General features: G+C 42.8%; 1 protein-coding gene across 11 annotated transcripts in view; it reads left to right on the top strand.

Moving 5' to 3' along the window:
* The window catches only part of adgrb3 (adhesion G protein-coupled receptor B3), a 590,910-nt gene that overhangs the window by 461,740 nt on the left and 112,934 nt on the right, over positions 1-16,236 (top strand). For all 11 annotated transcript variants that reach the window (XM_078398997.1, XM_078398996.1, XM_078399002.1 and 8 more), the window contains one exon: positions 5,160-5,286. In XM_078398997.1, the coding sequence (XP_078255123.1) occupies positions 5,160-5,286 (127 nt within the window). The remainder of the gene's footprint in view (positions 1-5,159; positions 5,287-16,236) is intronic.

The raw sequence follows: 16,236 nt of genomic DNA, 5'->3' as shown, positions 1-16,236 counted from the left end.
GCTTTTACCCAAATAATTTACTGGTTCTGTTCCAATGCTTAATTTGATTAAGTTCAGCCTGCCCATATTATTCAGATGTATTTTTTGAAGCAAAATTTGGTGTTGACTCCAATCACCAAGTATAAAAGTGAGTTTCCTTATCTCCCACTCATGCTGTTGGAGACATACTGAGAGTAAACATTTTTCCTGAATAGAATAGACTTCAGATCATGCACTGCTATATCAAATAATTATTAGTAGGCAAACTATGGACTTAGAAGTAGAAAAAAAGCACCATATGATTTTGTAAGGTGCTGAAAATCTTTGGGTCATTTTAGAGATGGAGCACACCTTATTTCAGTGCTGGATGTATCAAATTTTGGATGTAACATTACAGTGTCTGCACCCACTATTGGATGTAAAACCTCCCGACACTCTTCAAGCAAGAGTATCAGACCCCAAATACTTACACAAATGTGGTTTGTCCTTTTGTGTTATTTGAAATCTATATTATTTATTAAATGTTATTCGTGGGATCATGATTACTGGAAACTGGTGGCGTGTTTGTCTACATCCTAATAGTGATGAAATTGAGAAGTATTTCATTCACTGTGAAATATTTTGAGGTGAACATAGAAAGGGAAATCAATGTATATATTTTCAAATAAACTTGTGTTGGTTTTTTTTGTTGTTTTTTTTTTAATTTAAATTTTAACAAAACAAATACATGTATGAACTCATAGTACGCGATGGTACCTACATTATAAATTCGATTATAAATTTAAATTTGATTATACCTGTATTGTTCTGTATTATCTCCCCACCCACAACCCCCCTCTCCCCACCCCCCAGTTAGAAAAAAGAGGAAAAAGGGGAAGAAGAAAGATAAAGAAATAAAAAAATTAAAAAAGGAAAGAAAGAAAGAAAGAAGAAAGAAGGGAACCTGGAGACAAGAAGGAAACACTTCCGGCTAATTTCTTATTAAATTCTTTTTAGGGGTATCAAAACAATCCTGAAATTAAATATTTCCAATTCTTAATCCTAGTTTTAAAGTGAATGGGTTCCAAAGTTTCAAAAAGAAATCATATTTATCTCTCAGATTATAAGTAGCTTTTTCTAATGGGATACAACTACGCATTTCTGCATACCATCTTGCAATTCTTATTTCATTGTGATCTTTCCAAGTGACCGCCACACATTTTTTTGCTATTACTATTGCTATTTTGAGAAATCTTTCCTGATATTTATTTTAAATTAATCTTGGTAATATTCCTTTAGTATCTCCCAATAAAAATAAACTTGAGTTGACTCGAATAGTTAATTTTGAGTTAACTTGAGTTAACTTGACTATAGTTTTTTTCTTTGGTTTGGGTCAATCCAAGGTAAGTTTCATCCTGCAAAGAAATAACTTCAGTAAAAAGCAGCCTCAAGCTGCTTAGGCGATACATTTTAATGACAAAGGAGATATGTGCGTCATTCTGAACCTTTAACACAAGAAAAATAACAGAGAAGTGTTTCTACAAATTTGAAGTGACTTCTCTGAAATTAATTGATACGAGGTTCAGTTCTCTGACAGTAGGTGTGCTCAGTCTTCAGTGGCAGGAAGGGCTTCCATGAGTGATGTTCAGCTCATCATTGCCAGCACCAATCTACTGTACTCTATCCCCCTGGCCTGAGACTGCCATCTATACACATAGTGATCGTCATGCCAATCTTTTGGACATTGTAGCAAAGATTGTTTATTCAAATGTTTTCGCCCAAAAATAATCCACGTATTCATTAAATCATGCCATTATATCTATTAATACATCCCACAATAACAGCCAGCAGTAGTCAAACTTAACCACCTGCATCCTTCTAGACACAAGCTCTTCTCCTAAAATGTAGAGCCCTGGAAAGTATCAGTCAATTCATTAGGTCAACATTGGTGTTCACGCTTCACTGGAACCTCTTCCCACTGGATTCATCAAAACTGATCAGCAAAGCATTCTACTCTTTTTACCCTTTTGTGCTCATTTATCCTCCCCCGAAAAATGTATCGATGGTATTCACCTCAATTACTCCATGTGGAGTGGAGTTCCACTCCATTCACTGAGAAAAGCTTGTTAAAGGCAGGTGTCTCAATTAAACAACTCAAAAACCTTAAAATTAAATGCTCTCACATTTTAGAGAAGGGGCTCAAAATCATAACATCAAGACATGTATAAAATGAGAATGTGACTGAGTAGAGTCAGCAAGGGATTATGAAAGGAAATTCATACTTGGCTGATCTATCCGAATTCTTTAAGGATGTATCCAGCAGAATAGATGAAGGGAACCAACTGATGTTGTATATTTGGATTATTGAAAGGCTTTCGAATTGATCCCACAAAGGAGGTTGCTGAACAAAGTTAGAGCACATTGGATTGCAGGTAATATAGTAGTTTGAATTGAGCGAAGGAACAAGTGTGTTCTTCGCTGTCTTGATGGCTGTAACTGGGAGGGTGCTCCAGGGATCGGTGCTTTTCACTAACCATAGCAATGATTTGACTCACGTGACTTCATGTAACATTCCAAGCTTTCTGATAACACACAACAAAGTGGGTAGTGAGTAGTGATGGGGATGCAAAGATTTCAGTTAGACATAGACAAGCTGAGTGAGATGCAGTATTACATGGATAAATGTGAAGTTATCCACTTCAGTAAAAAAAATAGAAATGCTAAGCATTCTTAAAAATGGTGATATTGAGGATAAGGTTGAAGTGCAAAGTGAGTCTGCTTGAACACAAGTCACCGAAAGCAAGCGAACGTGCAGGTGTAACAATCAATTAGGATGGCAAATGGTATGTTGGCCTTTACTGTAGGAAGTTATGAGTATGGATATTACTGCAATTGTATAGGTGTGACGATATGAGAAATATTGCACACAATTTTTAACCCCTTACTTACAAACAGATAGTGAGAGAGTGCAGCAGTCCACTGGTTCCTGGGATGGTGAGTCTGTTGTGTGAGCTTATTTGAGCAGGCTAGTATTGTAATCCATTCTCTGGAGTTCAGAAGAATGACAGATGACCGTGAAATATCAAAATTGCTTGCAGGATTTTGTTTAGTTTAGCACTTTGGCCCAACGAGTCTGCACCAACCAGTGATTCCTGCACATTAGCACTATCCTACACACACTAGGGACAATTTACACATACACAAGCCAATTAACCTACACACCTGTGCGTCTTTGGAGTGTGGGAGGAAACCGAAGATCTTGGAGAAATCCCATGCGGTCACAAACTCCGTACAGACAGCACCCGGAGTCAGGATCGAACCCGGGTCTCCGGCGCTGCAAGCACTGTAAGGCAGCAACTCTACCGCTGTTCAACTGGATAGATGTAGGAAGCTATTCCCCAACCGTGAGGTCTAAGACTGTGGCACAGTTTGAGAATAAGACGTGCAACAAGAGGGTTAGGGCTGAGATGAGGGAACACAAAAGGTAGTGATCTTTTGGAATTTTGGGGATGAGAAGATTTTGGAGACTCAGTAATTGAGTTCATTCAGAACAGGTATCAGATTTCAGGGAACTGTGAGAATCAGAGATATGATCTAGTCGTCCAGCAGAGCCAATTTGAATGGACAACATCTAATCCTAATAAGGAGAGAAACAGGCCCTTCATTCCACCATCTATATTAATCCCATTTACCAGTAATTGGTCTGTAGTTTTCTATGCCTTGCCAATTCAAGTGTTTGTCCAGATATTGAATGTACCTGCCTCCACCACACAGGAAGCTGCTGTTCTGAAGTACCTGTAAACATGCTGGTGGTGACTTGTTACAAGACCCATCCTGAGAAACAAAAGTTTTTAGTACAAATTGGCACAGTGATTCGTGGGTAGTGGAAAAGTAGTATAGTTATTCACTTTCTATATAATTGGTGCTTATGATCTTTTAATATTTTTTGTTTACAATCTGACATTTTGTCAAAAAGCTGAAAACATCTACAAAAGTGAATGTTCCGATGGGGTTGGATTTGCAAGGGGAATTGCACCGTATTGCAAGTTATCTTTCTGCTGTAGGATTTGTGAATTTCCAAGCTTCATCCATATCGCTGTGATGTGGTTAATTTGCAAGGTTCATCACATTGCCGACTGCAATGCACTTTGTTGGTCACTGTAACGTTTACGCAGATAAGGAATCCTCTCTCTCCATCTCATCTTTTTGCTCTGATCAATTTCACTTTGGGATCTGATATAAACTGGAAGGATATTTATTAATCGGGTAATTTTGCAATTCGGTATAATGGGAGGAGGGGGGGGGGGGTCTATAAATAGGAGAAAGATATAATCTCTATGTTTCCCACCCAAACCATCTCTCAGCTGCGGTTCCAGCGAATGCATTTGGAATATAAAACGTGATAAATAAACAGATTGTTCGCGTCTCTCTGATTAATATAATTTATTTCCAATACGCTGGCTAGTTCGTGTGTGTGTGTGGTTTGTACCATCTGCGAGTGTAGTCGGGGGAGCGGTGGCGAGACCTGAAGCCGGCCGGGGAGTTTTTGCCAGCCAGCCAGCCAGCCCTCCGGAGCAAGCACCCCCACGCCCAGCACCCCCGGAGTGGGACAGGGGACAGGGGACAGGGGACTCCCCTCCCTATCTCCTCCACCCGCCCTCACTCCGTGAATGGCGAGTCACCTTCGCCGGTGTGTGTGTGTGTGGGTGTGTGTGTGTAGCAAAGGAAAAACCCACACAAAATAACAATCCCTCCCTTTGCCTCCTCCTCCTCCTCGCCCCGAAAGTAGTCATGCAGTAAAGACCACCCACCCCTCCCTCCCTCCCCTTCATCCTCATCTCCTCCTCCTCCTCCTCCTCCTCCTGCTTGCAGCGAGCTGATGCTGCCCGTTTCCACGATGCTAAACCTCCCCGGGGAAGCGCGCCAGCGTCCAGCGGCCAACACTCCACGAACGCCCCTCCAGTCGGACAGCACCGGGGTACACGGCCTTTAATGTGTGTGTGTGTGTGTGTGTGTGTGTGTGTGTCTCTCTCTCTCTGATGTAGCCTTGTTGCGCTGGGGGATGCTGGCTGACAGCAAAGCCCCAGCCCACCCCCTCCATGCGAGTGGAGGTGAAGCGTCTCTCTCTCTCTCACATACACACACACACACAACCCTCTCTCTCTCTACTGCCCGTCACATCTAATGTATTCCTTTTCCAGGAACGAGTCTGCCGGCGCCTGGTCCACTCTGGGATGCAAAACTGTGCTTACCGATGCATCCCACACCAAATGCCTGTGTGATCGCCTCTCGACATTCGCCATTTTGGCTCACCAACCCCGAGAAATAGTAAGTAACCCTCAAAATAAAAATATGATTTAATAAATTTCCTCTTTTTTTTTTGAAAAACGAAAAAAAAAGAGCTGCCAGCTCTGCTAATTTCCCATCTCCGCGCCCTCCTCGTTTGCTACAGCGGCTGCTGATCAATCCTCTCGTCATGTGCGGTTAAGTAAATAATTGATCACTTGTGTTGGTTGCACCGGGCAAAATAATAATCCTGGGGGTGGCCGGGGGAGTGAACCTATTGTGGAAATATGTTTTAAAAATATGTGATCACCTGCTCCACTCCACTCGACCAGCATGGTGGGGGTTTTTTTCCCTCTATTGACCGGATTATTAACGTGTTTTGGAGAATAAGTTCATTTCATTGCCCTGTAGGGTAAATGTTCCCATCTCCCAAATTGTGATGTGTTAAAAATGCCTCTGAAAAAGTAATCGAGAAATTCCGATACGTTAACGCTAAGAGATTGTGTGTGTGTGTGTGTGGGTGTTTGCAGGTGCCGCACGATTGTTAGGGTTATCTTGCTCTGGACTCGCCCCCCACGTTTTTACTGTTTTTGTAATTCGCACCCATTGCAAAGAGAGAAGTTGCGCGTTTATGCACAAGAAAGGAAATATCATTCAGCAGCACCTTGCGCCTGATTAATCGCTCACAGAAAACAGCCAAGGGTATCAGCTCTCAAACATTTGCAGGGTTATGTGGGGCGAGGAGAGATCATACCTGCTTCACGTAGCTGCCCCATCACTCCACTGATTCCTGTTCCGTCTTGCTGGGTGAGATGTGTAAAGGATGAAGGGGCTCGGGCCCAATGTCTTGTCGTGACATGAGTAAAAAGCACTGATCCCTTTAACGATGGAGAAAACTGTCCCAAATGTGTTTGGACTCAACCTGTGAACTTGACGATATTTGGTGTTGCTACAATGTTTTAAACATGCCTTAAGCTGTTGGTTTTATGCTGATATGAATTCTGGCGTTAAGTGAAAGCTTTGGATAATTGTAAAAGGCCAGAGACCTGGCAGACGGTGAGGGCAACTTTCAAAAATGATCTCGGGCAATCAAACATTCATTTTCCAAAGACTCAAATGGATCATAATTTTCTGGACCTGTTTTACTTCTGAGATGAGATTTGATTTCTAAGCCCCACTTGACTGTCCTGGAGCAGAACATATCTTCTCATGTTCTACGTCAACGAGGGATGGTGGCACAAAAGTGTCCTCCCACTTTCTTCATTGTCTGTTCTGGGTGTTGCACTGGCTGTAGTGTGCAATACGATCGCTGGATGGACTGAGATTAAAGGATTTAGTACAGGTTCTGGTTTGAATGACACTAGAATTTAAGGATGAATCTGATGAAAATGTTAGTTATCAAGCCTATTTAGATTCAGTTGAGATTGTGCACCTAACTGATGTCTGGGTTGAGACCTGTTGTAGACAATAACTTCTCCTGTTTTGCCTTGATCCTAAACTCTGTGAAGAATTGACAGGAACATCATGCAAATAAAATGGGATTCATAATTAGGTGCTGGGTGGTTGGCGGAGTCTTGGTGGTTCAAAGAGCCTGTCTTCATATACTTCAATCATGCAAGGGCAGCTGGTAGAGTGCTGCCAGCTGGTAGAGTGCTGCCTTACACCACTGGAGACCAGGGTTCGAACCTGCCCTCGGATGCTACATGTGTTGAGTTTGCATGTTCTTCCTGTGACCACATATGTTTCCTCCAGCTGCTTCTGTTCCCTCCCACATCCGAAAGAAGTGTGGGTTTGTAGGTTAATTGACTGCTATAAAGTTGTCCCTGATGTGTAGGGAGTGGATGTGAAAGTGGGATAACATAGAACTAGTGTGACCGGTGGTTGGCATGGATTTGGTGGGCCAAAGGGTCTGTTTCAGTGTTCACAAAGTCTCCCTGTGGCCTTGGGGGTTTCCTCCAGGAGCTCCAGTTTCCTCCCATATCCCATAGAAATGCTGGTTGTCAAGTTATTTGACTGTTGTAAATGACCACTGGATGGTTTGGCTGGATAAACAACAAGCTTTCTGAGAGTGAGTGGGTTGCAGGGAAATAAATGGGTGAAATGGGATTGCCCTGAATACAAGCATAGAATTGGCGAGCTAAATGGCCTACTGCATTGTGAAAATATGATTGCGCAAAAATAACTTGAAACAGCAGTTATAAACCCAAATTAAAAGCAAATCAATGAAAATATTAGCAGAACAGACATTTTCTCTGAAGATGGAAACAGACTTACTGTTTCAGATCAACATCTTTTTGTCAATCCTGGAAATGAAAAGATGAACCATTTTTATGTTGCAGGGAAAAGAGGGACAGCAAAAGAGATCGAAGAGGGAAGAGTAGAGGGCAAGAGATTAACTAAAAAAAGTGGTCTAGGGAAGGTGTTTGGGGAGGGGAGGGGCTCTTGACAGTGATGAAGATGTGGACCATTGTTGGGGAAGGAACAGTCCTTTCAGAATATTGTATTGAAGGAGGAAGGGGAATGTATACTTGATGGGAGTATCACACAGGAGGTGTGAGAACAAATGCATGATGATCTATTCATAGTGTAGGCTTGCGGAACGGAAGGTGAGGAGAAGATGAACTGTGTCAAGCTTCCAGAAGGGAGGGGAAGCAGTGAGAGCAGAGGTTCAGGAAATGGAGCGGACCTGCCTGTGGGTCCCTGTAACAGAATTCTCAGTTGAGGCAAAAGGAAACCATGTCGGAAGCATTGGTGTGGAAGATAGCATTGGCAGAATTGTGGTGATAGAGCTGGGGTAACTGTGAGAATGGAATGGAGTGCTTGCAGGAAGCAGAGTGGGAGGTAGCTGTGGGAGTCTGTGAACTTGGGATACTGGCAACTCGTCTATCCCCTGAAATGCGGAGAGAAGTTAAGATACAGGAGGTGTGAAAATCTAAGCACAATTGACAATGTTTTCCAGTTCATGATGAGATCAGGAAGCAGCAAACCCCCGCCTCCCCCGGTATTTTCCCCTGCAACCGCCAGAGATGCAATATCTGTACTTATACCTCATCCCTTGACTCCATCCAGGGACCCTGACAGTCCTTTCAGGTTAGACATATACCTCCTCTAACCTTGTCTACTGCATCTGGTGTTCCCAATGTGGGCTTCTGTACATCGGAGAGACTAAATGCTGCCTTGGTGACCGGCTGAGCACTTCTGCTCGGTCTACCAAGGTCAACATCATCTCCTGGTTGCCAACCATTACAACTCCTCTTCCCATACCGACCATTCTGTCCTTGACCTCCTCCATCGGTAGAGTGAGTCCACGTGCAAATTGGAGGAACAGCACATCTTATTTCATTTCAGCAGCTTACAAACCAGCGGTATGAACATTGAGTTCTCTAATTTAAAGTAATTTCTACTTACTCCTCCCCCCCCCCCCCCCTTTATTCCTGCCTCCACCCAATTCGTTTTACAAGTTCCACAGTTCTCCACATTGTTTTCCTCTTGAGATCACACCTTCCCTGGACAACAATGGGCCTACCCTGCACTGCCTTGCTGAGGTAATTTATGGCTGGCCCTGATTGTTCGATTTTTTTTCTTGCTTCCAGCTCTTCACATACACCACAAACAAGGTGGCTGGTACATCTAGCACTGGTAAAGTTTCCATTGCAGCACATTTGAAGCGGAAATGAATATGGTCAAAAGATAAATTGTTCACTGCAAAAAGCTGCAGATGCTGGATAACTAAATAAAAGCCAATATTACTCAATCAGTGCAGCAACATCTCTGGGTTGATGGAAAGAGTTAATGCTTTACATTGATTATCTTATGAGGGGCCACCAACTTGAAACGTTAACCCTCTTTCTCTCTCCACAGATGCTACCTGACCTGAGTATTTCCAGCATTTTCTATGTTATTACAATGTAAAAATAAGTTCAACCAGATGGATAGCAGTTGTAGAGGGGACTGAACCTGAAAGAAGCAGAAGGCCTTTAGGCTCTCCTGATAATGGGTGGAGGAATAGAAGGCTTGCTAAGATTCTTTAGATGTTGCCTTAAACTTCACAGACTGCAGGGCACAGTCATATGACTTTGAAATGTAAACTCATTATCCATATGGTGAGTCAGGCTTGGACTGCAGTCCATCACTGAAATTCATTGCCTTTTGAAATTCTAACATAGGCCATAAAACAAACTGATTTAGCAAAGTAAGAAACTTCACATCTCATGTACAGGCTTTTCTTATAACAAATTACCTATTCTGAATCCTGTTAGAACAGCTTGAATTTTGTTTCATGGAGGGATGCAACATGGAAAGAGGTTCTGCAGCCCACTGAGTCTGTGTTCACCATTGATCACCTATTCTTTCCCCGCATTCTGCCCGAGCCCATTCTCCTCGCATTCCCATCAATTTACCACTCGCCCCTCCTTCCCTTGATTCTACAACTCGCCCACTAATTCACTGTGTGAGGCTGATTAACTTGCCAGCCAGCACATTTTTGAGACGTGGGAAAAAACAGGAACACCTGAATGAAAACGCAGGTGGATGCAGGGGAGATCATACGCAATCTGCAAGGGAAGTGAAGCTGAGTTCAGCGGCAAATGCACAAGTACAGATACAATGAAAATCTCGCTTGTAGCAACATCGCATGCACATAGATTCAAACACAGAGCATTAATCGTCCAAGACAGTGGAAAAGAGTGTACAAAAGACATTGGTGCAAAAACATGATTAGATAAACAAGTCCATGGTATTGCCTGAGGCGGTCTGCAGTGTTCCATTACTGAGGTTGGATTACGGTTGTGCAGATCAGTTCAAGAACCTGATGGTTACAGAAAGTAGCTGTCCCTGAACTTGGTGCTGTGGGACTTCAAGCTTCTGTAGCTCCTGTCTAATGGTCGCACTGGGAAGAATGCATAGCCCGAATAGTGGAGGTCCTTGATGATCAATGAGGTCATCAGGTCATGTGATAGGTGTAGAATTAGGTCATTCAGCCCATCAAGTCTACTCCGCCATTCGATCATGGCTGATCTATCTCTCAACCCCATTCTCCCCATAACCCCAGACACCCGAACGGCTTTCTTGAGGCAGCACCTGGTGCAGTAGATGCTTTCAGTCATGGAGAGAGTTGTGCTCTTCATGCAGTCCACCATTCTCCACAGCCTCTTGCATCCCTGTACTTTAGAGCTACCATATCAGGCCATGATGCAACCTGTTAGCATACATTCTGCACTTAAGAGTATTTGGTGACATGCCAAATCTCTTCACATTTTTAATCAAGTACATGCACACCCCACCTTTTTGGTGATTCCATCTACATGCTGATCATTGGAGAGGGTAACACCTAGGAATTTGAATCCGTTAACTCTTTTCAAAGCCAACCCACTGACTTCCCCTTTCTGAAGACAACGATTGTTCCTTGTTGAGCAAGTGTTTGTTGTTACAGCACCACTCAACCTAGTGTTCTATCTCTCATGTATGTTGATTCATCACAACCTGTGATTCAGCCATAGTGTAGATGGCTTTGGAGCTGTGCTTAGCACATAGTCATGGGTGTAAAGAGAGTAGAGCAGGGAACTAAGCACACCGATCTGAGGTGCTCCTGTATTGATGGTCAGTGAGGAGGAGGTATTGTTATCGATCTGCACTTATTCAGGTCTGGCAATGAGGAAGTGAAGGCTCCAGTTACAAAGGGATGTACAAAGTGTTATGTGCCGAGCTGTGGTCCATAAAAAGCAATCTGCTCTATGTGTTCCTGTTCTCCGATCTTCCAGAGCAGAGTGGAGAGCCAGTGAGATAGCATCTGCTGATGATCTCGTGATGATAATAAATTGAGGCAGAGGTTAATTCAAGCCATAACCGACCTCTTGAGGTATAAAGAGATAAGGTTCCTTTTTTTGGACGTAAATGTTACCAGACGGTAGTCATTGAGGCAGGCTGCCATTTTCTTGGGTAGCAGCACAATTGATGCCCGTTTGAAGGAGATGTGAACATCGGACCACATAAGTGAGAAGACGTTTTTTTTTTTAATACTCCAGCCTGTTGGTCTACATGAGACTTTAGCACTTGGTCACGTACGCTGTCAGGGCCGGATACTTTGCGTGGATTCACCCTCTTGAAGGATACTCTGACATTGGCCTCAGAGACCGAGATCACAGCATCGTCAGGGGCTGTGGGTGTTTGTGTAGGTGTGCCATTGTTCTCCCTTACAATGTGTTCTTAGAAGGCATTGAGCTCATCTGGCAGTGATGCGTCATTGCCACTTATGCTACACAGTTTCGCCATCAGAACCATCGGATAGCGGCAGCTTCTGCACAGTTGTCATATTGGGGACAAGGCTGTCATGTTCAAGCACCATGATGAGTTTTCCACGAAGCAAATGGCATTCCCTCTTCCTTTTCCTGATATCGCCATCCGGCCCATACGATGGATGGAGCCCCATGTCCGGAGAGGTGGGTGTGAGCCATGTTTCTGTGAAACAGAGCACTCTACAGCCTCTCACATCTCTCTGATACAGCAGTCACGCTCTTGAGTCTTCTATCTTGTTCTCCAATGACTGTATTTTGGCCAGAAGGATGCTGGGTGGGGAGGGAGGGGTCACATACACAGACATTTCCATCAGGCCTTCCCTGCGACCACGCTTTCTAGCATAATGGCGTCCTTCCCGAATCTTCCAAGTGCTGTGCATGCGTTCCAGGGATCAGGTCTGATCACTAATGCATTTATAAATGGCTTTAATGTCTGTTTCTATTGCTGTACTGTTTGCAGATTACAACTTAAATAATGCATTGCTAGGATAAAAAGCTAGAGATTTCTGTCTTTCTTTCATGTCTACATTCCTGTTAGGTTCTTACAAAATCAATGTGGAGCACTCCATAATCAGTATGAAATGTTCAGATTGGCATAGACACTTGTGCAAGTGGAGTTAAAAACTCCATTGGAGGAAGGAAATGTCCTGATTTCCTTTATCCTTGTATGGTATCAAAGGAATGTCAATCTTGGGGAATGCAAGCTCGGTCAACCTGACCAATGGAGGTTGTAGCATCCAGCCCCACTCCAGAACTTTAGCATTGTATTTTGACCGGTGAGAGCCAGAATTCTTAGATCTCGATGCACCATATTTGCTAGTTTGGTTTGTGAATGTTAAGTCTGCAAAAATCCAGTTGTTGTGAAGGTGTCACAATAGTGGGCAAATTGTAAACTGGAATTCTAGCAATCTGTTGCCACAGACAGCTTGACATTGATCAGTGAAAACAAAAGTTTGGATAACTGATCTGACAATGATCCAGTGCAGTGCTGAAAGACTACTGTCCTATTGTTCTACTTTATAGATAGTATTAACAACAATACCTTTTTTATTGCTTGTTTAATCATTCCTAGGCATTTCATACAGCTGGCTATCTGACAGCTGTCACAAAAGAAAGTGTTAGGGTGGGTGACCTAAAGCTTGCAGGCATGTGGTTGATCTCGTCTTGGTTGATCATGAACCTTTGTCATTCCAAAGACGTGCAGGTTTGTAGGTTAATTGGCTTTGGCAAAAAAACTTGTAAATTGTCCCTTGTAAATTGGATAGTGATAGTTGCTGGTCGGCAAGGACTCTGTGAGTCGAAGTGCCTGTTTCTACGCTGCATATCTAAAGTCTAAAGTCATTGATAAAGGGTTAGGAGATGGAGAATGGGAGAGGTTTCCTGAGCAAATTCAAGAGCTGAGCACCTTACCAGTTGAAGTGGGGACCAATTAAACTTAAGGATGCTTGGCCAGGGTGCAGGGGTCACGTGCAGAATGAGGAGCAGCATGCAGTGGCAGAGAAAGTACAGAGAAGACCATCGATGGATTTACAAAAGTATTAAACTGTGGTTTCTTCAGTTGCTTCTGACCGATGGGGAAAAAATACAGGACGTAATTTAGTAAAACCACAGGGAGTTCTCAAGAATCATGGTATGCACTCCATCCGTAAAAACACTTGCCAAAAACACAGGGACTGATCATCCATCACATTATTGTTGGTGGCAACTGGGTGAAAGTGGTTAGCTTTCAAACAATGGTAAAAACATTTTAAAGCATAACCCAGCAGTTGATTTAAGAGTTTCACACAGCAAACGATAAGTAGTTATACAAGTTTTCGCATTCTTTATCTAGAGTCTTTGCCACATTGAACACCCACTGTAATAAATGTTTAGTGGGAAGCAGCTCCCATTATGTGCTAACTTGTCTTTATATATCTTCAATACAAATTTCCAAAATGTTCCAAAATTGGAATCAAACTACCAGTTTATAATTGGATTGGGGAAACTAAATGGTCCCAGCATTTGTTGCCATTTATTGTAAAAGCACAAGGCCATTTTCGTTTAGATCACCAATACATCAGGCTTGACATGCCTCATATAAAATACTGGAAGCACGTAGCAAGTTGGGCAGAATCTGTGGAATGAGAAATTTCAGGTCTGAGACCTTTCTGATTTTATGTCAAATTTCTGGAATCTGCAGTTCAAAATTTTTTTTTTGCTGTGTCTCATCTCCTTTAACCACTCGTACAGAGTTTAGGGACCTCCATTTCCCTGCCAATCTCACACCAGCTCGTTGATGTACATCAATAATGCATATTGGAGCAAAATTGACAAATGTTGGTTTAACGTCGGTGAGTGGAAATGGCATTTCTCAGTCAGGAGTTTTGACATTCAACCCTGACTTGAACGACTAATTTGACTGAATGGTTCAGTGCTGAACTGAGTAAGTGCTTCATTGTTGGAAGTGTCATTTTTAGACCAGATGTTAAACTGCAATTGTATAAAAAAGAGTGCCACGATATTCGAGAGGGTGAATGATGTTCCATTGCCTCGGTCATCGACTGCTATTTTCTCACAACTTTGCTGTTATGATGATAAATATTCAGCTAGAGACTGTGCTTTCAGAATAATTCATTCATAGCATCCTCCTAGTCACACACAACACTGGTCCAAGATAACAGAAGATAAAAATAATCTGTCTGTTCTCACATTTAATGCCCCAAAAATATGGCTATAATGTTCACAAAGTTAAGGGAGATAACCTACAGCTCATGTAATGTCCTGTTTTTAGTGAGTGGCTCAATGTCTTTACTTACCAATTACATGTCCCATTCCCTCAAACTTACGACTTCAGATCAGATCCCACTGGAACCAAGTGGGGAGACTCTGAATGGCAGCAGTGTCTTGAAGGACACAAGGAGTGGACATTGGTAGACCAGCTTTCCCGTTTGTCAAAGGCATTCAGAAACATTTGACAAGAATTAAATGTGTAAAATTAGTTATCAATAAAAGCAACATAAATACTGACATAGATAAGAACATTGAGAAAAACATAATTTATTCTTCCATGAAGTCAGAGTCATAGAGCACAGAAAAAGGCCCCTTCGGCCCAGCTTTCCCACACCAACCAAGGTGCCCATCTGCAATTCAGCCTCGTGGTTCCACACAGGCTCTGCCTGTGTTTGGCCACATCACTCTAAACATTTCCTGTCCACGTACCTGTCCAAATATCTTTTAAATTAGTTTAGTTCAGAGCTACAGCGTGGAAACAGGCCCTTCAGCCCACCGAGTCCGTGCCAACCAGCGATCCCCACATATTAACACTATCCTACACACACTAGGGACAATTTTTACATTTATACCAAGCCAATTTACCTACACACCTGTACGCCTTTGGAGTGTGGGAGGAAACCGAAGGTCTCGGAGAAAACCCATGCAGATCATGGGGAGAACGTACAAACTCTGTACAGACAGCACCCGTAGTCAGGATCGAACCCGGGTCTCCAGTGCTGCAAGCACTGTAAGGCAGCAACTCTTCCGCTACGCCACCGTGTCTGCTCTTAAAATGTTGTTATAGTTTCTGCTTCAACTTCCTCCAGCAGCTCATTCCCCATAAGCCCAATGGTTCCCTTTCAAATGAGTCAAGAAATAGCCGACAGCTAAGGTGGCGGCACAGTGGCACAGCGGTATAGTTGCTGCCTTACAGTGACCAGCAGCACCAGAGACGCAGGTTCGATCGCAACTATGGGTGCTGTCTATATGGAGTTTGTACGTTCTCCAAGATCGTCGTTTTCCTACCACACTCCAAAGACGTACATGTGTGTAGGTTAATTGGCTTGGTTTAAATAGGATAGTGTTAATGTGCAGGGATTGCTGGTCGGTGTGAACCCAGTGGGCAGAAGGGCCTGTTTCTGCACTGTATCTCTAAAATAAAAACTAAAAATGTCTGGCCAGTAAATTCGAGACATCTTCTCTTGCGCAGGAGTCCCATAACCTGCCAGCATTTATGCTAAAACAAAATGCTTACACTAGAACTGCTGGTAAATTGCAGCAAAATCTGGGCCAAGGAATCACCAGGGGTCTTCTGTACGCAAGGATGGGGTGAGTGTATGAATCAATATGTAGAATAATGTAATATGTAGCAGATATAGACACTTTCTTGTATCTTTGCTGTTTAAGCACAATTACCTCAGGATATTTTTGTCTAGATAAATTAAAATATCAAGGCTGAACATGTTTGAGTAATCCTTATGCAATGACTTCTGAACTTCCTGCAACGGAGTGAGGACAGTGTTTTTGAAATTTCCTAAGGTCTCTTTCACATCATTTAGATAGCTGTGCACATTCCACCATCTATCTCGGGATATATTAGAGTTACCTAAGATTAATGTCCTTCAAACCTCCTTTATAATTTCTAAGTGTTCTGGCTCCACTTACCAGCACATCTTTTTTCTGAGGTATTTATGAGAGTCAGCATTGGCTTCATTTGGAGTAATAACCCAGAGCTAACTCTGCAGGACGAGATGAAGCAAAGGCTTTCTAAGTTTCAGTGTTTAACATTAAGCAATTCAGCCTAGTGTCTCCACACATGGCGAGGATTATTTGTGTGAGGATCTGACCTCTGCTAATTCCTCTAGATTTTCAGAGGCTGCGTACCCATGGCAGACTCTAATCACTCTCATTATGGAGTTCCGATCAACTAGGACCAGAAATAATTATT

Source organism: Rhinoraja longicauda, chromosome 5 (genome assembly GCF_053455715.1).
Source record: "Rhinoraja longicauda isolate Sanriku21f chromosome 5, sRhiLon1.1, whole genome shotgun sequence".
NCBI lineage: Eukaryota > Metazoa > Chordata > Chondrichthyes > Rajiformes > Arhynchobatidae > Rhinoraja > Rhinoraja longicauda.
This window is presented reverse-complemented; position numbering and strand designations above follow the sequence as displayed.